The following is a 24,669-nucleotide window of genomic DNA, read 5'->3' as shown; positions in this document are numbered from 1 at the left end:
CACAGGCTGGCTAGGTCGGAAAGGTGATGACCCGGGTGCGTCAACCACCCACCCAACGAGGGGAAGGGTATAAGAAAAACATGTTTCTTTGAAACTTTCGATGTTTGATTTGATAGATGAGGTGATGGTATAAGCATGTACTTTTTTAATTGAACGCGATACGGGTAATTTGGTGAGAGAAACTAAAGAAAGGACTGTACTCCATTCGAAGGAGAGTTTACAAAAGGGGTGTTGATTGTTGGAGGCGTTAAAAGTGATGTAATGAACACAATAATTGTCTGACATTTCATTTTGTATGACCAAAATGACCCTTGAAAGAAACGAAGACCAACCGGAGATCTTTAAATTGCTGGGTGAGTGTTGTTAAACGAGCGTTAATTCATAAACCAAACACATAGGAAAAGTGATATCATGTTGAAAAAGATCAGTGTTCCAAGATCAATCCCCATGGTCTTCGAATCAAACATTAAAATAATGATTTCATAGATTGGGCAATTGATTATTATTATTATTATTATTATTATTATTATTATTTATTGTTTAATCTTCAACGGGCCGTATGGCCTAATTAAGATGAGTAACAGTACACAAAAAACATATCAAAATCAAGATTGGTATCGCAATTCACTGCGGCCACGGCAGAAGCCGGAGACGTTCCTTGAAGCACTTGAGATGTTGAAGCTGAAGCAATCCGAAACAGTGTTGAAAATAGCCGACATGCGGAACATAGGGTCAGACCGACCAGCGCTGGAACGAGTTTGATCGAGCCGTAGAGTCTCTCTAGACCTAAGTGATGGTGCATAGATATCGACTCGATGCAACAAAGGGGATGATTCGATAGAGCCATTTAGCAAACCAGCGATGAAAGAGCACTGTGTCGATATCAGATATAAGAGCATTGCGTCTTCTAACCGAAAGAGGTTCAAGGTTTAGAAGACCGCGCAGCATACGGAAGAAGATTACAGCGATCCTGCCAGGGAACTAGGCGTAGGGCATATCGCGTGACCTTACGTTGAATCACCTCAAGTCGAGCTATCGAAGAAGCAGTACTTGGGCTCCAGACTACGCACGAATTTTCCAGAACCGAACAAACGATACTATTGTAGACAACATTGATGCACATGAGGTTGGGAAATTCATTAGTTGTGTTCATTAGTAACCACGCCAAGTAGTTGGTTTCCTCAGGCTACAACGTCATCGATATGCTGTTTAAAGTTCAAACTTGAATCAAAAAGAACGCCTTGGTCTTTGGCATGATTTTGTCGAATAACTGCAGTGCCGTCCATGAAATAGGTACCAGTAATGAGTGAATTTAAATAGTGCGCTCATTGAACAGTGTCATGATTTATTTTCAATTTAATTTTTGGTACAACTATCACTTTTTACTATCAACACACCGATTACAAGAATGCACATAGAATATGAAAAGCATAAATGCACATTAACTATAAAAAACAAAAGAAGCCCCTACAACCATTCTCCTTAAAAACAGAAATGGAGTAAAATGCTATCTTACTGTATCTTTCTTATTCTATTCCTGTTCTCGCCTATTATGACCTCGATGAACGTCTTGCTTTCTACCGGACGGATCTTCCGAGCAACCCCAATCCGTGCGTGGAATCCACCGTTGCACCGTACGTGCAAAGCTTTCCCCCGGGAACATTTGCTCGAATAGCTTCCGATAGTAGAACGCTTCTTTCGTTGTCGGCGTGTTGAAGGGAAATCTATCGGCGGCAGCTGCATACTCCGTCTGAGTGACACGCTTCGAAGCCCACTGGGTAATGGCATCGATCCAGGCATATCCAACTCCATCGGAAAACTGCTCCTTCTGTCTCCAGAGCACTTCCGGCGGAAGGTAATTACCACCAGCGAACGCTTGTCGAAGAATACGTTTTTCCAGCGTACTGTGATCATCGTGCGACGGTATGCCGGGCGCCCTATCCTCCGGCCTGATCGACATTACGTGCTGCAAGAAATCGGTATCGAGAAACGGAACCCTTAACTCCAGTCCCCAGGCCGCACAGCCTTTGTTCGCACGCAAACAATCGGACAGATGAAGTCCTCGTACGCGGCGCACCGTTTCACGATGAAACTCGGCCGCACTCGGGGCACGATGAAAATAAAGATAGCCGCCGAATAGCTCATCGGCCCCCTCGCCCGAGAGCACCACCTTAATGCCTTCGCTGCGGATGGCCCTTGCCAGCAGCATTACCGCTACGATGCAGCGGATCGTAGTGACGTCGTAAGTCTCGGCATAGTACACAGCGTCCCGTACGAGGTCTATGCCCTCCGGGATGGTAAAACGGACCTCGGTGTGATCACTGCCGATGTGGTCAGCCACCATGCGTGCATACGTTAGATCAGGACTTTCTCCCTCCAGCCCAATGCTGTATGTCTTTAGTCGAAAGGTTGAATTATCTGTGCGTGCGCGAAGTATGCGTGTGGCGATGGAGGCGATCAGGCTAGAGTCGAGTCCACCACTAAGCAGAGCACCGAACGGCACCTCACTCTGCAAATGTGACTCAACGGCGCTTTCCAGGTGGTGTTTCAACAGTTCCAGGTCGACTCTAGCGGTAGAAATTTCCGTCATCCATAGTGCTTGAAAGTAAGGTTTCGGGACAAAACTCTCCCTTAGCCCATAGTATGAATGGCCGGGAGGGAACACATTTACTTCGGGACAGCAACCCACTAGACACTTTAACTCACTGGCAAACCACAAACTCCCTGCGTCATCCCAACCATAGTAAAGTGGCACTATGCCGACCGGATCACGAGCTACCAGCAACCGATGGGTGCTGCAGTCGTACATCACGAAGGCGAACATGCCGCGAACAATTTGCAATAATCGATCTGCTCCAAACAGCTCGTAGAAAGCTACCAGAACGTCACAATCACTGCGCGGTGTGTAGTATTCAAATTTCAGCGCATCGTTAATAAGCGACGCCATATGAAGAAAGTTGTAAATCTCTCCGTTCGCTACCAGATGCGTCATGCCGTTGGTTGAGGTTAGGGGTTGCCGTCCTGTTTTCACTCCAACAATCGAAAGGCGCTCCTGTACCAGCACGAATCCATACTCGTCATTAACGCACAGGCCAGTTTGATCGGGACCTCGGTGCCGCTGTTTACTCGATTGCCGAAAGGCCATTTCCCGTAAGGAATCACACGAAAGATCACCACACTGTGAGGACTCTCCATTGCAACTTGTGCGATTTTGTGGGCTTGTGTCTGTTGATGTATATTGCGTAAATATACAAAGAATACCACACATGCTTTTAGCACGGATGACGAGGTCTACAATGCACGATAGAACCACAACTATGCAGCTGCAATAGCAATTTGTGAATGAGAAGCTGCTTCAACTCTCTTTTATGCATTCGAGAAAGGCGACTCAACCAATAGACAAACATTATCATTCAGTTGAAGCGCATCAAATGCGTTACGGATCTATGCATAGATCATTCTGGGAGTGCTCTTCGGTAAGAGTACTGAAAAATTGTTTTCTCAGGACCGAGCAGAGATGACATAACAGATGTGTTTAAAATTTATGTAAATTTTATGAATGTTATTTTATCTCACAGAATACATAAACCGCTCGCTCTTAAAGGGTTAGCTGCAGTAGCAATAAGATATCAGGCAAAATGCATCTACCCAAGTGGTACAGTTGATTTTGTTTGATGGACAAGCAAATCGTAAATAAAGGCAATGGTAATGTGACTACAATAGAACAAATTTATCTAGCTGAATGCATTCGCATCAGCATGCTGATATTGACTGTTTACGAGAGGGCAACCTTTGCAGTCATCCCTACGAATGCAATTTCAATCTCCGCCTGGACACACTATCGACGTCACCGTTTCTGTTAGAGAAATTGTATCGACCATAGGAGCATCGCTTAAAATAGCTGTCCTTCAAAAGCGGATACTATTGTCACAATCAAGGCTGGCCTCGTGCCAGCTGGGATACGTTGAAGAAGAGGTTGTTCTTCTTGCATCATCGTGTTTGAACTATTCTTCCTGTACCATTCGTTTTCGAACCAATCAACCAATGAGACCACCAACGTTGCGACTGAAAATCCATTACGTTTGTGGATGAAGAAAATTCGACATGAACGGTTACAAATATCAATCTGAAGTGTTGTAAAATGTTGTTATTTAAAAGTAAAGCAGTATTGTTTACTGCCAGGGCGGGAAAGCCTGTATAGGCCGGCATGTCCACGTAAGGCATTACACCCAATAGAAGAAGTATTGTGTACTACAACAAAATAATTCAAAACAAATCTTATGCTAGACAGTAATTAATATTTAAATGACGTTTAAATAGGTAAGGCTTGAAACAAGCTTTTTTATTCAGAATGTACGTACGGAACGAACATAACTGTTTTCAAATAAAAAAGAGGTAAGATGATTATCCCTATCAAATATTTAGATATGAGAAAAACATGAGGATAAATAGAATTGAATATTGAGAAACTAATTAAATTATTATTTGGCTATACTCGTGGTGCAGTCATCAAGTAGTTCAACTTAATAAGAAACCCATCATAAGTTTTAGCTCCTTATAGGCACAAGCGCTCAACTTACTATCATGTCATAGGTAAATAAAACTAGTCTCCAATAGCCAAACTTATCCCAGGGCTACTCATATAAGGTTTAGGTACCATCATAAAGAACATGAGCAATGCATACAACTGTAACATTATATATTATAACATCAACTGACTAGCTGTTTTTCTTCTAGCACGGTGCTTTTCCCCAACTTGTCTTGTAGGGTTTCCCATATTATTTCCGCAACAAAGACATCCTGTCTCGAATTGTTGTAGCGTGTAATCGTAAAATGGCATAAAAAAACAGCTTTAAGATCTATTTTATAAAGACTCGAGGAAGCCAGCTACATTAAGGTAAAGCAAACAACCTTGTAATAATAAACAGAACAATACATTTTTTCATAAGCATAAACATAGGGATGTTGAATGTATACCTTCCCTTACGGCAATAATGCGCCCATGTTCATCTAGATGATTTTATATACGGCTTACACCTGGCTAAGCTGAGTGAAATTTACGCCCCAAAAAACGTGCGCCGTTGTCATGCTGTCCTTGACGTTACAAGGAAAGGTGCTGTTCAAAGCAATGACACGTCACGATAGAGAGTGAAGTCAAAACAATAACGTCACAGTACCGTGTGTGTCGCATAGATTTTGCTTACCGTTTGCCAATAACACGCAAAAATGAAACAGCGCATCAACAACGCGAAATTAAACACGCTTTCAACCGCTCCACCCTACACCAGTCCGCTCTCTTTACTTCGGGCCCCTGCCAGCAAAGAATATGCTCGACACTCGGCAGTGCAGAAATGGCAACGTCCGCTAGCCTGAGCACGCGAAGACGTATCATTTTCCCGATGACGTCAGAGCAAAAATAGCAAACCGTTCTTTGCGGGCTGGTGTGGAAATTCTCGCCAAGACAGGAAGAGGTAAGCGAGGGGTTTCACTTTCGCTTGCATCGATCACACTCGCACGCCGTTCTGTGGGGGGAGGTGAGGAAAATCTGCTCAACCGTCGGCGAGATTCGTCGGTAGCAAAACACGCACACGGTTGCGACACGAGCAGCACACACACACACATACGGGTACGACAAACGGGTGTGTTTATCATGGGGTTGTTTTTCTCTCATCGTCAAAATAGAACAAGAACGGTGAAAACTGGTAAATCGTCATCCACTAGCACCGCCATGGCCAGGCAGGGTTGCGCATCTGTAACCGTGACGTCACCGGTCAGACTCGGTCACTCTCTTCGAGGCAACCATAGTAACCATTGGCATTCAGTGTCGGTAACGCCTGTAACGCTTGAAGGAAAACCTCTCTCTCTCTCTCGCTCTCTCACACTAGCACTGTTTCTGTTGTTCGGTGTAGTCGGAAAACTGCTCTCGTGGATGGGTGCAAAGGGTAGTAGGAAGGGCGGTTATGCGCAGTATCATCCGTAAACCGCGAACGTACGTTCAAAGCCGGCGAGAGTTTTCCTCCTCAGTTTCACCTCGACCACGGTACGGTACGGATTGGATTTTTCTTCGCTTATTCGCCTCGCTCGAGGGCCCGTGTGTGAGTGTGTGTTTTTCTTTTGGTTCTTCTTCCTCTTCTACCGATACACTTTCTTCCATCCTATCTCTACCGCTGTCAGTAAATTTAACCAACTGGTGGAGAATGTTGTAGCTGTGTGTGTGTGTGTGCCTGTGTGTATGTTGATGATTCGAGCTGTCTGATCTCATTCGAAACGCCGGAGGAAACGTTGATTTTTCCGTGTCTAGCTGTGAACCGTTCTTAACCAATCGCTGTACCACTGTTGTTGTGTGAGGGAGCGTGTGTGTGTGTGCGTGGTACGGGAGCAGTGCTCGGGGTAGCCGCAAACGAGTGGCATTATTATCTACGGACCGGCAACGGGCCGAGTTAATTCCGGCGGTATGCTTTGGCGCGCCCAACTGCCCCAAGATGTTGCCCGCGGAGGCAAAGAGATGAATAATATGCTGTGCCGTTCGTTCTTTGTCGATTTCGCCCGCTCTTGGTGAAATCGTTCGAGTGTCGCTTGGTTTGTGCTAGGTTTGCGAGTGTACCGATAATCGTGCCATTTGCGCTGAACGTTCTAAAACGAGCCGCTCGAGCTAAGTTTAAAGTCGGCATTTCCTGCAACATCTCCTAGCGAGTGGTTGCCGTACGTATATGCTGGTGTGTGTGCGTGTTTGCGCGTGTCTGTATATATTTTGTGGTAAGTTGCCGAGCGAAAGAAAAAAAATATATCTTCAGTGTTTGATTCTTCAGTCTTATCTACGTGAAGTGGACGTACGAAGAGAGATAGTGTATTCTTCGCTAAAAAAATGCTAAGCAGCTTGTCGGTTTGAGAAGCAATTCGTGCCGGGTGCCGGCAAAACCGAGCAGCAGTGAAAGCATAAATCATGGAAATGGAAATCATGTGCGAAAACTACGTTGCGGAAGCAAATTGATTTTTAAGCAGCACCCACACCCACAGTAGCGGGAGGGAAAATCGAAGAAAAATCGTCTACAGATGTGCGACGTGGAGAGACAGTGACAGGGGTGAAGCAGTCGAAGGATTGGCTCTGACCGGTTCCACCAATACAGTGGAGACGTTCAACAAGGCACAAGGTATGATGAGAAAAAATGGTCATATTTCATCAACACTTGAAGCAGAAGGCGACTGGTTAGTTGTGGGCCATGTTGTTTGTGTTATTCAAGATGCTGTGAATTGTTTTGTGCATTTATGATTCTTTAAAAAAATAAATTGTTTTATAATTTTAATTTTAAATATTTTTTGCTGTATTCCATCAGTCAAGATTTAATTTTAAGCAATTTCCAAAAAGCAATCTTTTAGCGGCGTTTCATACTTTGTGATCGTAAACTTATTCTCAACTCCGCAAGCCATACGTTCGATTTCAATTTTAGAATGCAACCTGACACATCGGACGATGCCAGTGTGGCAGGAAAATCGTCGCCCTTACACTACTACCACCAACGTAGCAAGCGAATGCTGCTGCGGGCGTACTGGTCCCAGCATCCCCTTTCACTGCCGCAATCCCGCTGCATCCCGCGCAGCTCAACGATGACGTTCAGCGTGAACGTCTCTGTGTGTGTGTATGTGAGTGGGTGTGTGGCCAGCTATTTTCCTCTTCCTGGTTCAGAGCACGGTAGTCGGCTTTTCTATCCCCTCCGTCAGCTCCCTCCCCCACTCCTTTCATTGCATCGTTGCACGTCGAGATGGTTTCCACAGCGTTTCCACCGCAGTGCAGTGTTCGTGCTTCTCTCATTTTCGTGATGCACGAGCGGTATGATGATGCATCATCGGGATGCTATTCGGGTGCAGCTGTGGGAAACACGTCTTATGCGCCCTTTCGGATGGGAAACGTTGTCGTGTCTGTCGTGTGGGTTGAAAACATTCCGTTTCTTGCGATCCGGCAGACGCGCTGCATCTCATCTGGCCCACAAGATGGCCCGCGAGGGAGTGGTTTTACCCCCTCCCCATCCCGCTTACCATGGGTTAGTGGACGGGGGCCGCATAAATCGAAGGCAGTTACTCACTGATGAACTGGTTGAAAGATCGACCGAAAGGTTCTGCGCGGTGCAAATCCCCGCGCTTGACGCCCAGTGGGAAGAATATTTACGAGTTCGCCCTTTGATGTGGTTATGATTTCGCTGCTTATTGCCTCTAGAATTGGATTGGTGCAGGCTTGAGTCATCCGAAGAGCAGGACTGAAGTCTGGGAGCACACCAAGGCATATGAAAAAAAGAAACATGATTAATAGCCGCGCATATGCACGAGCGGAGGTTTAATATCAAATTGCATGTGCAGGTGGGAAGAGAAGAGGAAGAGGTCCGCTACCTCTTCCTTCCCTTATTTCGGTGACATTTTTGATGGTCTTTTACACGTGCGGTGACTGTAGAGTTTGTTGTTTTATTATTGGAACGCCATTTTCATTCGTGATTAGGAATGAAAAATATCAAATACATGATGTGTGCATGAAGCTACAGTACTGGAGTTTCTGTTTAAATAGTCGTTTAGGTACAATCGGCATGGAATAGATTTTAGGCCTTCTCGGTCAGGGCTGACACAATTTTCAGTTTATTTGAAATGCCTCCCAGTAGCGAACACATTGTGAAATGATCCTTCCATTTAATGTAAGCTTCGTTGTCGATGAAAGCGGCAAAGTAAATAGCTGTCCGTCGGAAATAAATCGTTCCACGTAGACGAGACTCAAAGCAAACACGCATAATGCTGTTTGTTCGGGAAGCTTCCGCACGGCATCCGCGCCGAACGGATGAACTGTAATATATCCTGCGCCTGGTTCCCATTAGAAGATTGGTGTTTTTTGTCCTGTTTTCCGGCAGTGCCGAGTGGCAATAAACAGTATGGCACTACAACCCAGAAGCTCACGTAATAAAATTCTCATCGCAGCCCGAAACCGTCCTATCGACCATTTGATGAAGAGATGAAAAATGAGATATTTACTAATGGGACACAAATTTATTACCTTAAGCAAATATACACCCTTCGCCAGCGGTTGGTATCGGGCGTTCGGTTCGAGCAGCAGTGACATCGTACCGTGAAGCAAACACGCCGCTCCACCTTGCCGTGAGATAGAGCGATAGAGCGATGAGGTGGATGAGAATGTGTCCCCAAAATTTAGACCTACATAAATGGCAGGTGTCTTTGGGGAGCTTTTGTTCAATATTGCTAGAACGTGTGATGGAAACTTGATACGAAGAGAGAAACAAAAGCTAACACAAATAAAAAAAAGGAAAGAAAAACAAAATGGTTCTGTTGCCCTTTGCTCGTTCAAAGACATTGGCCAGCGTCGAGGGACTGACGTGCTCAATCGATGTTATCCTAGGCGCGTCGGTTGGGTGGTGACATCTTTCGCAGAAAAAGGCGAAGGCCAACCGGCGTGCTTATCTGGCGTGCTTGAGCCTAACCTGAAGCGTCAGGTGTTTCGAGTGGATTATCCTTTTGTTGCATTAGTGGGGTTTTTTTTTCGCATTGTCTTGCTTCAGTTCTCCAACTGCTTGATATTGGTCCACAAACTGACTGAGCCTGGTGCCCGAGTGGATCAAGGCGTGAAAAAGGAATCTAATCTCACCATCCAGAAGATGTCGCGAATCTGGCGGCAAGGGAAGATGAGCTCCAAATTCTTTGAACGCCCGGTTTGGTTCAGGGGTGCGAAAAGAAACACCCGCGAAGGGCAACATTGGAAGGTGTGTGGTGTAATCGCACCGGATGGGGAAGTTAAAAATAGCAATCGTCGACCGAACTTTGCAGCCGTACCGAGCGCTGACGGGTTAGAGCGTTAGTGAGAAAATAGCATGTTTAGGAGAAAGCGAACACGCGAGAGATGAGGATGTGGAAGGGAAAACAAGCGGTTGATGAAAGTTAGAACGAAAAACGCTCATTCATCAGGACGAAAGACCAGCACTTGCTGGTGGTGATAGTCGGCCAATGGCCTTTGGAAACCATTTGTGGCAATCCTTTTGGGGATGGTTTGGTTTTTTTTTTATTATTTTGGTTTAGTGAAACCCAAAAAGCTTTCTAGACTTGCCGGCATCGCACAAAGGGAGCGGAAAGTCTGCAATAAAAAGGAAGTCTTTTTCCACTACCCGCTCCAGACACTCGACTCAAGAAGACTTGATTGCGTGGGAGGGAACCGTAAAGAGAGAATGGATTTGGCTGGAAATTGTTTCCATACCGTGCGCCTTTTTTTAACCATTCGCTCGTTGAGCCTTCTTCAACGCTGCTAGAATGAATCAAATCTGACACTGGAGATTGGTTTCTTGGGAGGTTTAGATAGCGTCGCTATGCGAATGTGTCGGGCCAAATTTACAGAAACAGATTGGTAAGGAAAGCAACATTGATCTGCTGTGACGAGGGAAAGGGTTCGCTGGTGCGGCATGTGACGTTGCGCGGTAGGGATTTCCGAGTAGCGCATTGTAAGCTATAGATTAAGCATGCGAACACGCTGTTAGGTGCCGGATTACTTGCTAGCAATTGCTGGCGATAAGCGAGGCTAATGAGCATGACGACGATGACGTAGATAACAGGATTCATCAATGCTTGAAGCATGAAGATGGATGAAATAAATGATGTAAGATGTATCGATGGATTCTGTAAAGATAGGCCTTTTTATTTATATTACTATCTGCGCTAGCGTTGCAACTTATGCACACTGTTTCTTTTATTAAATGAATATTTTACATATTATTTATACTTGAGTCTACATATACATTAATGTCCTGATGGCGCAGCGGTAATCAGTTTTACCGTAGGCACAACCTGATCCCCACGCTTCCGAGATTGTGAGAACTATCAGTGTGGATGGGTTCTTAAAATTTACATTTATCTATGAGAGAATGTTTTTATGTCTTTCAACTTATTCGATTCTAAACAACTCAAAACAACTCTCTGAGTTACAAATACAAAACAAAGTCTTATATGGACATAATCGATGCAAGCAGTCCATCAACATGTCATTGGCATGTCTTGTTAATTTTGATATTAATTTCAGCTCACCTAAAGTTAAGTCCAGTGATTTTTGTTCAGTCCAGTCTGAGCGCGTAGCTCATTTTGATATAAAACAAAAAAGAGAACAAGTATAAAACAAGAGTACGTTCAAAATGTTCGAACGCAAAGGCTTCGATCATGTCAATGTGCACACGCCGTTGTAAGAGGTTGAGATCGTCTAGCTTGCTTGCGCCTAAGTACTTTGAATATTAGACTGCAAGGTAAGTTGCGCCAAAGAACAAAATAAGTTTGCTGTGCAAGATTTTTCATTTAGAGTTTCTGATGTGACTCTCTGAGATGAAATGTGACTCTCTAAAATTAACTGACGGTAATGAAGTAATACAGTATGAAAGTGTTCATATCAATAATTGCTAACCGTTGCTCGTAATTTGATACAATTTAATGTACATAGGGAACCTTTCAGTGCTTTAATAAACCATCATTAATTAGTCTATTGTAAAATCTATTTTTTAAGCTATGATTTAATGCAGACAAACAGACAATCAAGGATCTGGAAATGCGCGTTGCCAATCCGTATTTTTGTTTGACATTCATCAATCAAAATCATTAATTAAAAGTGATTGAAGAACTCCGACCATTAACGTTTGATTTATGCAACAATGTTTATGCAAGAGTTCATTTATTTGAAAGTACACCCACGGGCTGTATTTGCGTGGTAGTTCCCAGACGTACTTGCCTATCGCATACCATAGGCGTTTCGTAGGCAAAATCAACACGCCCAGCCTTCCCGTACCCAGCTAGGTCTGTAACCTTTCGCACGCAAATAACATTGCAGCTGGATTTGCAAAGGCTTTATGATATTTGTTTTCGAGATGAAAACAGTTACACGGTTTCCAGGCACGAGGAGCACGTAATCTTGTTGTGCTTAAAAGTCGACAAAGTCCTTTCGGCTGACGTCAATTAAGGTTGCTTGCATCATGACATTCAGTGTCGGTTGCCTGTTTTCAGCGGAAGTTACGAAAACTTCGACAACATATGAGAGGTAAAAAGGGGAGGGAAGATAGGGCAACTGTAAAGATGGCAAGCCACTTCCGGGAGTTTTCCGCGTGATACACAGTCAACGCAACAGCGTGGTACAGTGGTGCGAGAGCTTTCTTCGAATAGAAAGCGCAAGCTAATAACTTCCCGCCTTCCGTGAACTTTTCCGTTGCGATAGCTACTGTGTTGGCTTCTAGCACGTTGGTCGACAAACTTACACAAGCCAGAAAGTTGAACCAACATTTGCCGTATGTTAATTGTTTTTCTTCTTCCTCTTGCTTGAACGAAATCTTTTCCCCATTTTTCAGAATCATCGCTGTTGCAGAAAAGGGATCGATCGATGACGCGGATGTAGGAGTGCGTCCGGTCCTGACTTCGCGTCGTAGCTCGCTCCATAAGTGGGTGCAAATCGAAAACGGAAGTGGGCAGCTTCCATCAATATTTGGAGTAAAGAGAGAAGGAGATGGAAACATATAAAAAAACAACTTTCTTGATAAAGGTGCGGCTTAGTTGACCTGACTCAAGTCAACCGACGCAGTAAAAGACTCCGAAGCTGTGGAGGACATTCTTAAATAAATTCAAACAGAAAAAATCCACCAACTTTCCCAATCTATTACATGTGGCAGTTTACGCGTGAAAACGTGGTGCGAAACGCACCCAAAGAACGCCCGCTCGCTACGGCTATTCTCCGTGCGTGTGTGTGTTCAAAGCTTTCGAGTGGTTTTTGGGAAAGTTTGTCCAGTGGAAAAAAACTCATAGTATTGGTGGATGTGAACATGGGGAAGACAAAATACATTCCGTAGAGAAAAATGTAAGATATTTGGCTTTGTTTTCATTTTCCTTCTCGTTCAGGCTTGGTGTTTTTTTTTTTTGTGCTGGCATAAAAGCGACGAGCTAAAGTGGGTCTTTGGTGGCTATCTTTTTACCACCAAGTGGGTCGGTATCTCTTCCGGCTGCTGGTTTCAAGTGCACCAGCTGGCAGCAAAAGGTCGGTCTTTTTCGGACGCTTAAACGACTAACTATCACGCTCCGTGCCGGAAGCGAACGCCAATGGTAGATAGAATGGGTTCGCTGTTCTATCGAGCCATGGGTGAAGCTTTCTCCTTCATGCTGGACGTACATGTTTTTGTGGGTAGTATTTTATCGCCATTTGTATGCCATTCGTGTTGCGAAGTGTGGTGCTGTGTGATGTGAAGTAAGAGATCATGGCAGGTGGATTTATATGGTTGGTTTTGAAGCTCTGCGGTCAGTTTGATGTACTTTTTACAAATAAAGTAGTCGACCACTCAAATATTGATGGACGGGCAGTAGTTGAGCAGACGAAATAAACTTGTTACAACACTGGCTGAAGTAATGATAATTTGTACCTATCGAATAATTTTCATTGTCGAAAAAAAAATCAATCACTTTTCCAAACGTAATCGAAGAGGGACGGTAGCTGCAGTTGTTTAGATACAACACAATTGCTTTAATTACAAAGATACAAATCAGTGTTCTGCTCAGTAAATCGTAAAATATGGCAAAATGTTCATCAAACAACAAAGCACACAACCATTTTGTGTTAGTTTTGACCGTTATTTTATTTTATTTTAAGTTATTTTATCTTTTTGATTGTATCTAGAATATTTTGCACCTGTTGACAGTTTTTGCCTCAGTCAATAAACTGAGTTGTTATTTAAAAAAACTTTATTAGTCTTATTTTAACTTATTTATAAGTCGATAAACTGAGTTGTAACTTTAAATAAAGTTGTCAGTTTATTTAAATTAATGTTGAAGCAAACCAACTCATAAATGTTATTAAAAATATACAGTTTTTTAATATGAAATAATATTGCATCCTCTTTCCACCATTGATCGCGATTGTCCTTGAGATATTTATCTCACTTGATTATTGATCGAACTCGCCCGCACGTTCTGTTGTAGGGCAAAGCTGTATTGTAGCGGATAAAAGCAAAATACCAGCAGCAACATGCCCTTTGCCATACATCTCCCATAGCACTCGATACCATAAATCTGCATGGTCGCGGGAAAACAAGGCTCTCCAGGATGGTGGTGCAATGTTAGTGCAGCCGTCGTTGTTGTCCAAAGCGGCTTTTGCTTGTTAGCTCATCCATGATTGGGTGGATAGCTGTATGCGAAAGGGGTTCGGTGTGTACTCAGTCTCTGCGCTGTGTTGCACCTATTTTTTCCCATGATTGTGTGCAAGCTAGCAAATCGTGACACGCAAATTCGCTCACGATCTGTAAGGCCGCAATTTTAATGATATTGATCGTGTGCGTGTGTGTGTGTTGCATGTGCTATTCGCGAACAATCACGCAGTCACCCGCTCGCCAAGCAAGGACGAGTCTCATGCCAGACAGGGTGCTCCCATCCTCCGACCTAAGCAGAGCCCAACCCATTAGTTTGGGCAGTGCAAATGCGATGCAAAACATGGGAGAGCCGTCCGGCAAAATTAATGGCAAAGGTTGTGCGAAGAACATAAACTACATATTCAATAAAAATAAATGTTTCCGATTCTGGCACACGCAAGCTTCGGAGCTTCGTCGAGCGATGTAGCCGACATCAGCAGACAACAATAAATCCCTTAACCAAAGGATGTTTTTGGAATGGTGGTGCAGGGTGTGTGTGTGTGTAGTTTTGTTTTCGTGGTCGAAAATGATTGCAAAGTTAAATGTCAAAATGACAATAAAACCAACGTTACGCGCTGAACAGACCGAAAGGGTGCGCTTTGGCAAGCATTTGCTATTCGATGTCTGCGTTTCGGAATGGATTTATCTTGAAGAAAATGGCAAGCTGAGACCGATCAATACACGAGCTAGCATACAAATAAAAGGAAGCAGATTAATTAATTAGAGCTACCAGAAACTCAATCTATTATACATAGGGATTGCGGAGGAGATAGAATCGAGGGAAACAGTGTATTTCCGAATGATTGGATGTTGTTTCCCATATCTGAAACGTACCAGGCGTCTCCATTGAGCGTTTTCGGTTTGAGCGTGGTTAGGTCCATAATTATCATTGAGCTCTTTTGGCAGGATGTCCTTAAAGTCTACGCTGATTGAACAAAATGCAAAGACTTTAAACATAAGGTACGATTACGATATTGGCATGAGTTTCTTCATAAAAAAATACTACAAGAATATTTGATCGGAGTGGAATCATATTCCACACTTTAGGGCAAAGCGTCGGCTCTTTAATGCGTAAAATTGCGTTACATTCGGTCCCTGTGCAATGGTGCAACACTTGAATTCCCTTTACGTTACGCCTCATTACCCATGGTGTTGGCGTTCACCGCTCACGTCAGCTGCTTGCGGTGAAGGGGACAACCATTAATCATCGAATGGACGCCATACGGTTGTGTGGTTGTGCTGCGAGATTGAAGAGTACGCTTAAAATAAAGCAAACATGGCAGATGGGAAAAGTATGACAGGGTGGAAAATTGCAAATATGATTATGACCTTACCTTTTCGCTCTGAAATGCGTAGTCAATTGCTTCAATTTAATCATCAAATTAGCGTATGATAGGATATTAGAGAATGCAAAGATTAGATCCAAATTTACAAAGCCGTATTGAAAAACTACAGCACAGTTTTAATCTATACCAGTATGTCCTTTGTGCACCTTTACTTCTCTCTGTGTGAATACTTTATGTCACGAATACATGATTCGTGATGTGCGATACGATACTGGCTAAAATAAGATATAAAAAAGGAGTGCGTTAACAAATGTTATTAAACAATCAGAAAAGTGTGTAGTATGCATGCTAAATCGCTTGTTCATTGTTCTAATCAGATGTAATGCTCAACACGATCAGCCCAACCTTCCTCAACGATCAACGAATGAGTAAACAGTGTTGCATTTATCGTCTGCCGATGACGTCAAGCACAACAGTCGTTTGCGCGACGGTGAACAGAAGAGCACATTGGGGGCGGGACGGGCATCGCAGATCGGTGTTTGCGCTTTTCCAACTGTCACGCTGACGATGGGACGCGATAGTGGCACCAGCGCTCCTGCTGCTGCCGTGTGGTGTGGTTGTTGGTTCCGCCAGGTCCGTTGTTTGGCTGTCAGCTTTCCATTAGCGCGTATTTTTCCCACCCAAAATACGCCGTCCCGTACTGCGACGAGTGGGTTCGTACCGAGCCGGGCGCCACTACCGGGGGATGTTTACATTTTCCACTGAGTGCAGAAGCGTGCGGAGGTGAATTACTTCATTAGTAGTCGCTTACGACGCCACTACGAAGACGGTGCCATTGAGATAGCGTATGGAAGAGAGCGAGAGAGAGAGAGAGAGAGAGAGAGAGGGAGAGAGAGAAAGAGAGAGAGAGAGTGGGGGGGGGGCGAAGGAGGTTGGAGGGGCGTTTACCGTACCGTTTACCCGACCGTGATTCCTTTGCGCGTACGCGGCACAAGGTGTCTGGTAGAGCGTAAATTTGATTAGATTGTCGATAGGACCGGCCGGCCATGCAGCACTAATAGCAGCAGAAACGGCGACGAAATCACACACACTCACACACACTCGTGCTCGAACATACAGCACGAGAACGTGAGAATTTGGGTTTACTGCAGGGGGGAGGTCGTTTTAAATATAGCGGTGTGTGCCCTGGTGAATATTTTGATGCAGGATGCAGCCGCGACAGTGATAAGTGGTTCGCGCTGGCTGGCGCAGGGGTTTGGGATTTTCCTGGGATAAAATTAGGACCACGGTGAAATGTTCTCACGCCGCAGCACCGGGGCGCAACTTGTTTTCACTTACTTCGGTTTATGTAGCACCACGGCGAAACCTCGGTTGTTTTCGTAGCAACTTGTTGGATCGTTCCTTTCGCTTACTGGCACAGAGACGAGCTAGGATGAAACGAACACAAGTGGGCATGGAAAAATTAAGCACACTAATCGAATAGTGTTTAAAAAGTTTCTCAAACGTAGCTTTTTGGGATGACTTATAAATACATGTTTTTTCATAGTTTTCTATCCACTGATTGTGCAAAATACTCCTTTGCATGTTAAAGTTCAATTGAAACGTTCAATTGAAAGTATTGAAATATTTTTCAAAATAAATATTTTTTCTCTAGATCGAACTAGTTAGATATTTCGCTCGTTGAATATGTTTTAATGATACACGGCATCATGTACAAGAACTGAGCATGTTATACAGAAATAATATGAAAAAAATTGCAACTATCCGCTCAAACTGAAAAACTTCTTCTTAAAGAAGTTTCTATGGTGCATTGAACCTTGAAGCGAAGTTAAAAAATAACTTTTAGCAGGATGATTTCAATAAAAAGTAGAATAATTATGTTTATTCTAGTTTTTAAAAAAACATAAACTATATAATGACATACATTCTAACACCAGTAGTCTAATTTTGATAAATAAATCATATACTTATTAGTTTCAAAATTGATTTAAACAGTAGAAATAAATTCAATATGAACACATATAATAATAAAAATAGTTTATTATATTATACCTATACTCTGATTTAAATGAATTATCCAGAATACATTATTACAATAGATGAGTTATTGAAGATAAAAACATAAATTCAGTATTCACACTTCTCATACTTAATCTTTTCACTAAACTGATCCTTTGTTATTCTTGCTTCGTACAGTAGCAATCTCAAACCAAACCACAAGGGACCTCCCTTGTGGTTAGAGCTAATACATATTTAGCCGATCAAACATTTGCCTTATCTTACCGAGAAACACATCATTAAGCTCTCCATTATTCTCTCCATCTTTTCAGAATTCTTAACGCACAAAGACAACGCCACCAGACATAAAAAAGGAGAAGCATTACTAGTCGGCAAATATCGTACGGAATAAGAAAAAGAAACGGTGAATGGATATAAATTTGCTGTAGTAGTTGTTGGATTTGTGCCCGGAAAAAAACTACCAGTAATTGCGTTGCTTACATTCAACTAAAATCAGCAGTGCGATTTCACTTTCGCTTGTAACCACTACCTCAATATCGCGGGTAACGGTGCCAGCTAGTGAGTACAAATAGTGGAATCGTTCGCAGCATCGCACCTAGCGTCTGTTACGTGTCCGGAACAATCAATGTCAACATGGCGCTCGTTATGCTTCCGTGCGATCTGCCCTGGTGGTCCAACGTGCAGAAGAAGCTGGCCCAAATCGAAGAATCCAGCTGCCTGGACGTGGTGATAGATGTGATGCAGAAGCTGCATGAACTATGCAAGTGGGTAGTTCCGTTGAAGCTGCACCTCTGTTAAAACGAGCCTCATGTCCTGTTATGCATTTACCACCTCATTACAGTGTCAGCCTGGACCCGGACGAGGATGGCAAGGATACGTCGGTGTTCGATGGATTGCGCCACTTTGTCGAGCGCACGATGGACGCCTCGGAGCGGGACCACTTCCTCGGGCACACGATCAAAGCGCTGGCACGGCATGCCCGCAACCTTAAGCAGTATCGGCCGCCGCGGGGTCTCAGCTTCAGTTTGCAGCAGCAGGCGGACAGTTACGAGCTGAGCTATCGGCTGGTCGCGTCCCTGCTGGCCAACGCGTTCTTTTCGACATTTCCAAAACGTACTGAAAAAACACACCCCACGTTACAAGACTTTAACTTTACACACTTTTTTAGAGGTTTAGTAGAGTAGGTTGATCCACCGCATTCGCTACTGGACGAGGTTGGATCTGGTGTAGGACTAATGGTATTGTTGTTTTGTTTGTTTGTTTTTTGCACCTTTCCTTTCAACGGGCACTTCGCGATGCATGTCCCTACCCCATTCGACAGCAATGCCGTGCAGAGGGCAAAGTTCCGCAGCTTCCTGTACTACTTCGATTGGCTGGAGCGCAGCGGGACGTCACTGGACGGTTCGCTGCGAGTGTCCCGCAAGGTGATGACGGGCAAGCAGTGGCTCACGATCGAGGATTGGCTGGAGTGCGAGCTGCCCCTGTGCGACGTCGAGATACGCCACGAGGGCAAGCTGGACAAAGCCGATCCGGAAATGCTGCAAACGGTGTTCGCTAGTGCGCGGCTTGGTGGCGATGTGCTGGCCGACGGCGACACGCAAGAGTCGATCCAGTTCTGTACCTTTCCCGAGCTACTCGCGGTACTTCTGTACGTGGAGTCGCTCGAGGACAATGAATCGCTCCAGATCGAGAACGTGCATCACGTGGCGCGGATCGTCGATCCCCGGCAGAAGGGACCACTGTTGGAGCGAATCGCGGAACCGAAAGCGACGAGCCTGTGCTGTATCGACGCAGAGAACTACCGGGCGTTGCCGTCGCAGCAGTTCGAGGAGGACGACATACTGCGGGAGTTGAACAAGTGCCTGTTGGCGTTCCGCCAGAACACATCCTGCCCAGTGGCGCTGGGTGAGCCGCCGACGGTTCCAGCGGCAAAAGCGGGAGACAAGCGGACTGGGGCAGGGCTGAAGCTTGATCAGCTAGAAACAGTGTCTAGCAAAGGGCGTCTGTCACCGATCGGAGAGCGGGATCGGGAAGGGTCGACGCCGGGCTCGCCAGACGTTTATACGACGATCTTCATTCGGCAGGCAACACCGAACTCGAAGCGCTCGAGCAGTGACTCGAACAAACTAGAGAAGGACATAAACAAGCGGCGATCGTGGCTATCGCCGGAACGACCAAACGCACCGTCCGTATGCTCCGGCACTGGTTCGAACCGTCGGGGGAAGTTTATCATTCTCGGTTCGTCCGGCGAGTGTCTGCCAGTGAACCGACATCCGCTACGCATCCCGGACAGCTATCAGCAGCAGCAGGGGTTGACGCGGCCCGACACACTATCGAGCTGTGGTTCGAGCCAGGACGAGTTCCACAGTGCGAAGGACAGCTTCGACGAGGACGACGAGGATGGACTGCGGGCGCACGCGTACACGTCAGAGCTGGATACGCCCGAGCGACGGTACGAGTTTGCACAGAAGCTGCGGGCGGCTTTAGAGCATGACCGATCGAACGGACTGTCGGGGAGCACGGACGATAGCAGCTATGCGGTCGGGATCAGCGTGGCGGGATCGCAGATCCGTGATCTGGACATCCGCGTCAGGCGCGGCGGATCCTGCGGCTTCGTGCTGGACGGCTCGATGGATAGCAACTACGATGAGCTGGAATGGAATGGGCAGTCACAGGAAAAGACAGCTGGTGGACCACAGCAGAACGGGACGCTGGAACGGAAGGGAACCAATGAGTCGTCCAAGTACAGCTTTGATTCGGATCTCGGCTCGGAGCTGGAGGAGGTGTATGAAAAGTTTGCCAAGTACGTTTGGACGCTGTGTCAAATGATGTTTCCGAAATTGCGTCCTAATCTGTCGCATGCACTTCTCCCTTTCAGATGGCTTGAAGAACCAATCAGTACCGATAAGCCAAAAAAGCTGGATGCCCGGGACGAGGCTGTGCTGAAGTTTGCCAACTCATTGCTCAAGCGCACGCTCAGCGAGAGCTTCGTGGGCATTCCGTTCACCGAGGAGTGCCTGTCGAGCGGGAACGCATCAGGTACCAATTCGACCGGTTCACACAACGCTGCCGGAAGTGGAGGGACCGGATCGCTGGGCCAGAAGGAAAAGATTCTGTTGCACGTGCGATCACTTTCGCTGGAACTGGCCAAGCACAAGCACAAACTGGCAGCACAGCTGGTAAGTTGGTCGGTTGGTATAGAGGACAATGTTTTCATTTGCCAGTTGAGAAGAACCTAGCTTAGCGTTTTTAGTGAGACACTAGAGTTAGTATTGTATTTATGGAAAAAGTTTTTCTTCTTCAATGATTGATGATTTGATGCGCTTTGTAGTGAGTCTATAGTGTAGTGCGTAAGGCTTAGTTGAGGCGTGTAAGCATTTGGAGCATCGAGGACTCAATGATTTCTTATCATAGCAGTAGCGTTTTGCGCATTTTGTTTGATTGCTTCGAAGGTATCTGCCCGTTTCTTTTGTACATACGCCGTGTTGAATGCCATGGCTGTGGATGATTTCCATGATTTCCTTTATTAGTTAGACGCACAACGACACTTTATTTTGCTTAAAACTATCATCCGCTTATGTTCTACCATCCATCTAAATCGTTTTGTTTTCTCTTTTTTCCATCACACCGATTTTGTTTACCTTCCCACCCTGCTGGGTCCTGTTGCCCCTGGGGTCGCCCGTGCCCGTTTCTTCTCATCCACATACCCTTCCATTCGGTCACATATGCTTTTGGATGCGTTGTGCGTTTGTGTTTTGCGTTGCCTATCCCGTCATCTGACAAATGCGTACATCTTACATCACAAATGAAACGATCACACTAAATGCCCCACCACCCTTCCTTGCTGGGTCATCCCATCGATCGAGCGGATTGATTGGGTGATGCAGTGTCATGATTATCTTGCACTGGAACCGGCAAAGCTATTCAAGTGTCCCAACATACAGCTCACCCGAACCGACCACCGGAAGCTCCTGCACAAGTTGCGCTCGACCCAGAGCGGCTCTGGCTGCTCGGTAACGGAGGTGACCGTGCCGGCCAAGGTTCCACCGCCCAAGCTAGAGCGGCAGTCGTCGCTGAAAACGAAACTGCTGCAGTACAAACCGAACTGGTCCGTTTCCTACACGCAGGATATCAAGTGTGATGATGTGGTGCTGAAGGTAGCTATGACAGCGTTTGTATGTGGAGCTTGTTCGTCTGTTTTGTGTGTGTGTTTGTTTTACGTTTCGCATGCGAGAGTTTTACTAGGATCTGTGTGCTCGTTGTGCTACTTGTGCGAATCGTGCACTAGCAAAGATAATATTTTATCTCTAATGTGCTCACTTCTCGTATCTACGTGTGCTATCTCTTCTCCTCACTTTCTTTCTATTTACTTCTTCTTCATTTTCTCGATATCCGTGTCCCGCTGGGTATGCTTACAGTGGCACAGAAACCGATTGCAAAGAAGTCACTGAACCATTGTTCTTTTTTTCTATTTATCCTTTGTCATACACAACAGATATCACAACTTGCTCAAAAACGCACGCTAAATGTGAACTTACGACCTGTTGCCACCGGGAACTGGGGCTGTGGCGCAAGCAAAAGGGGAGACGTGCAGCTCAAAATGGTGATCCAGTGGATGGCCGCTAGTGTCGCTGGTTTGCCTTACCTTAGCTATTACACTGCGGGCAACGAGAAACTGTCGAAGGTTTGCTCGATTAGCAGGTGCTTAACAGTGCGGTAATAAAACTAATGGGATTCTTGAACGATTGCAGCTCGATACGATTTGCCGGGTGCTGAAGGACCGCAAGTGGACCGTGGGTGAACTGGCTGCTGCAACACTGAGCCATGCTCGGGATATCTTGGAGGATCCGTTCTACTACAACAATGATCGCAATTACTGCATGTTTTTCGAGAAGTTGATCGGACTAGAGAAAGTACATTGAGCTCCACCCTTGCACCGGAAGTAACTTCAACAATTGTAAAAAAAGACAACTAAGCTAAGATTTCTCCCAACGATCGAAACGGTGGCGTAGGTGAGAAGAGAAATATCAAAAGCAATACAATGGAACATTTTGTACACGTGTACAGATAACGGAACCATCGAGGAAAAGGAAAACTTTTCAAAAGACGATACGTTGACCCTAGTTTCAATTAGAGCACGCCACCCTGCCGCAGCTGCTTGAAAACTCAATTAAGACGAACGAAGGCGAAAAAACGAACACAAAACTTTAAGTCAAATGTCTTCCTCGAAGTGTGTAGGGAATCGAGTAACAGTGCATATACCGTCTCCTTTGCCTTGTAGCTGACTGCCTGGGTCAAAGAAGATCGCTAACGGGGAGTAGGATGGTCGATAAATTATATGAACAAATGCTCCGTGACAGAAACTTTACATTAATGTAGAAAATCATTTAGCTAGTTTGTTCTCACAGAGCACAACAAAAGACGCTTACTTTGTCAAATTATTTAACAAAAAATATGAAAACAAGTTTTGGTAGATTGTTGTTGGCCATAGGAAGTGGGAAAAATTGTATGATTGGCAAAACTGTCCATACGAAATGGCAAGCTGCTTGTTTTTTGTTAAACTCAAGCATAGTTGAACGAATCGGGTGTTTGCCATTAAAAGGTTAAAAAACTACAAAAAGAGATGGGAAGTAACCGACTCAGAATGGAAAGATAGTTTGGACGTTCAACAAACACATTTGCCAAAGTAATAATTGTGAAAGGGAGGTATTCGGTTGTCTTTAAGACCTAGGCTAGAACAATAAACATTATTACTTTTAGAATATGTTAACGTTTGACTTCGTATTGAAATATCGATGACATTCCCAACGTACGAATTGCGCAGAGCGTTTCGTGGAAGTTACAGTAACAGACATTTTGAAATGATGTGAGCGTCCTCTAGCGGCTAGTAGCTACGTTAGAAAGATGTTTGATATATTTCAAGTGAGTTTGAAATATTTCATGTTGATTACGTTGATAAGTTTTTAAACGAACATGATTCCTCGGTTCTTCTCAAATTAATACAGTCACACAGTGGTCCACTCGTCACGTCTTCACAACATATCCATCGTGTGCTCATGCGTCGTATGTAGCCTTCGGCCATCATAGGAAGGATAGACTATCCTGCTGGGTGGTAGCTAAGAAGTCTTGAAAGGCCGACCCGACTGCGGAAGCTGCGTTACTGTTTCGCTGAGTTCTGTTGCAACTGAGGGTCGCGTTGGAACACCTCCCAATTGGAAAACGATCCCCACATGTTCATATGATACCCTAATTTCCTCTTATGAATACGTTGTCCGAAGTTAAAAATGTTCAAAACAGCATACCTCATCTACCACCTCGAGGTTTTTGCTGTCAAAGATAATAATAAAATTCTTATTGTTAAAAGATTCACTTATTTCGCAATGATCATAATTCTAATTCTTGCTGCTTGACATTTTAGTCTGATGCACGCACTTTAATGCACACTCCTTCGTTTAAAAAGTTCAGACAAAACTATAAATCTTCTAATGCTCATAAGTAGGAGGTGACCGTAATAGAAATATAGATATTGGCAATGTTTTTTTTATACAAATATTGTTATATAGAACTTCTTGTTGATTAATGCGGTTCAATTAAAATTTATTTATTTATTTATTTATTTATTTATTTATTTATTTATTTGAATCAAAGTTATCGGGTAGTATGCCTAAATATCTTAATGCTTACAGAGTACAAGTTTAAAGTATGGCCCTAGAACTAACTTGAATATGCTGACGCAGCTGACTGACGGATTGATTGAAATCTGCTGATAACCCTAACCTATTATACACATCAATCATTTTGAGCAGTGGATCATTGGCACCAAAACCAGTCGATCTAAAAGGGCTTCTTAGTAGCTCTCTACTTCTAAGACCTCTAGAGGGAGTAGAAAAGCAAATAAAATTTAAAATGTCAGGTGCATCAAAATCTCCAATTAATAATTTATGCATAAAAGTTATCTGAGCCGTAGTTCTCCTATGCTGTAAAGTCTCTAAGCCAAACAGTAAACACCGAACATTATACGAAGGACGTGGAATTTGGTTTGACTAGGGAAGACGATGAAACATAACACGTGTGATTTTTTTCCGATTTTTTTCAATTTTATCTATGTATGTGATTTGATGGGGACACAAAACTACATTGGCAAATTCCAGGATGGGACGGACTAAAGAACAGTTAAAGGCCGG

At 44.5% G+C, this 24,669-nt stretch overlaps 2 protein-coding genes across 6 annotated transcripts; one reads left to right on the top strand and one right to left on the bottom strand.

Annotated features, from left to right (window-relative positions):
- Positions 1–1,203: 1,203 nt before the first annotated feature.
- LOC1271572 (uncharacterized) lies at positions 1,204–3,431 on the bottom strand. Its single transcript, XM_310394.7, has one exon. The coding sequence runs from the start codon at positions 3,266–3,268 to the stop codon at positions 1,532–1,534; it is 1,737 nt and encodes a 578-aa protein (XP_310394.6). The 5' UTR covers positions 3,269–3,431; the 3' UTR covers positions 1,204–1,531.
- Positions 3,432–6,009: 2,578 nt separating this feature from the next.
- Positions 6,010–23,249, top strand: LOC1271571 (uncharacterized). 5 transcript variants are annotated; one of them, XM_061645271.1, is made up of 9 exons: positions 6,010–6,756; positions 6,826–7,151; positions 17,797–18,249; positions 18,327–18,665; positions 18,807–20,288; positions 20,364–20,664; positions 21,373–21,642; positions 21,981–22,169; positions 22,237–23,249. In XM_061645271.1, the coding sequence occupies exons 3-9, from the start codon at positions 18,119–18,121 to the stop codon at positions 22,405–22,407; spliced, it is 2,883 nt and encodes a 960-aa protein (XP_061501255.1). In that variant the 5' UTR covers positions 6,010–6,756; positions 6,826–7,151; positions 17,797–18,118; the 3' UTR covers positions 22,408–23,249. The 5 variants fall into 5 exon arrangements, with proteins under 5 accessions (XP_061501255.1, XP_061501256.1, XP_061501258.1 ...); XM_061645270.1 differs by having other exon boundaries at positions 6,028–6,095; XM_061645272.1 differs by lacking the exon at positions 6,826–7,151.
- The last annotated feature ends 1,420 nt before the right edge of the window (positions 23,250–24,669 follow it).

This window comes from Anopheles gambiae, chromosome 2, assembly GCF_943734735.2.
Source record: "Anopheles gambiae chromosome 2, idAnoGambNW_F1_1, whole genome shotgun sequence".
NCBI classification, from domain to species: domain Eukaryota; kingdom Metazoa; phylum Arthropoda; class Insecta; order Diptera; family Culicidae; genus Anopheles; species Anopheles gambiae.
The sequence above is the reverse complement of the archived record's forward strand: the minus strand, read 5'-3'. Positions and strand labels throughout refer to the sequence as shown.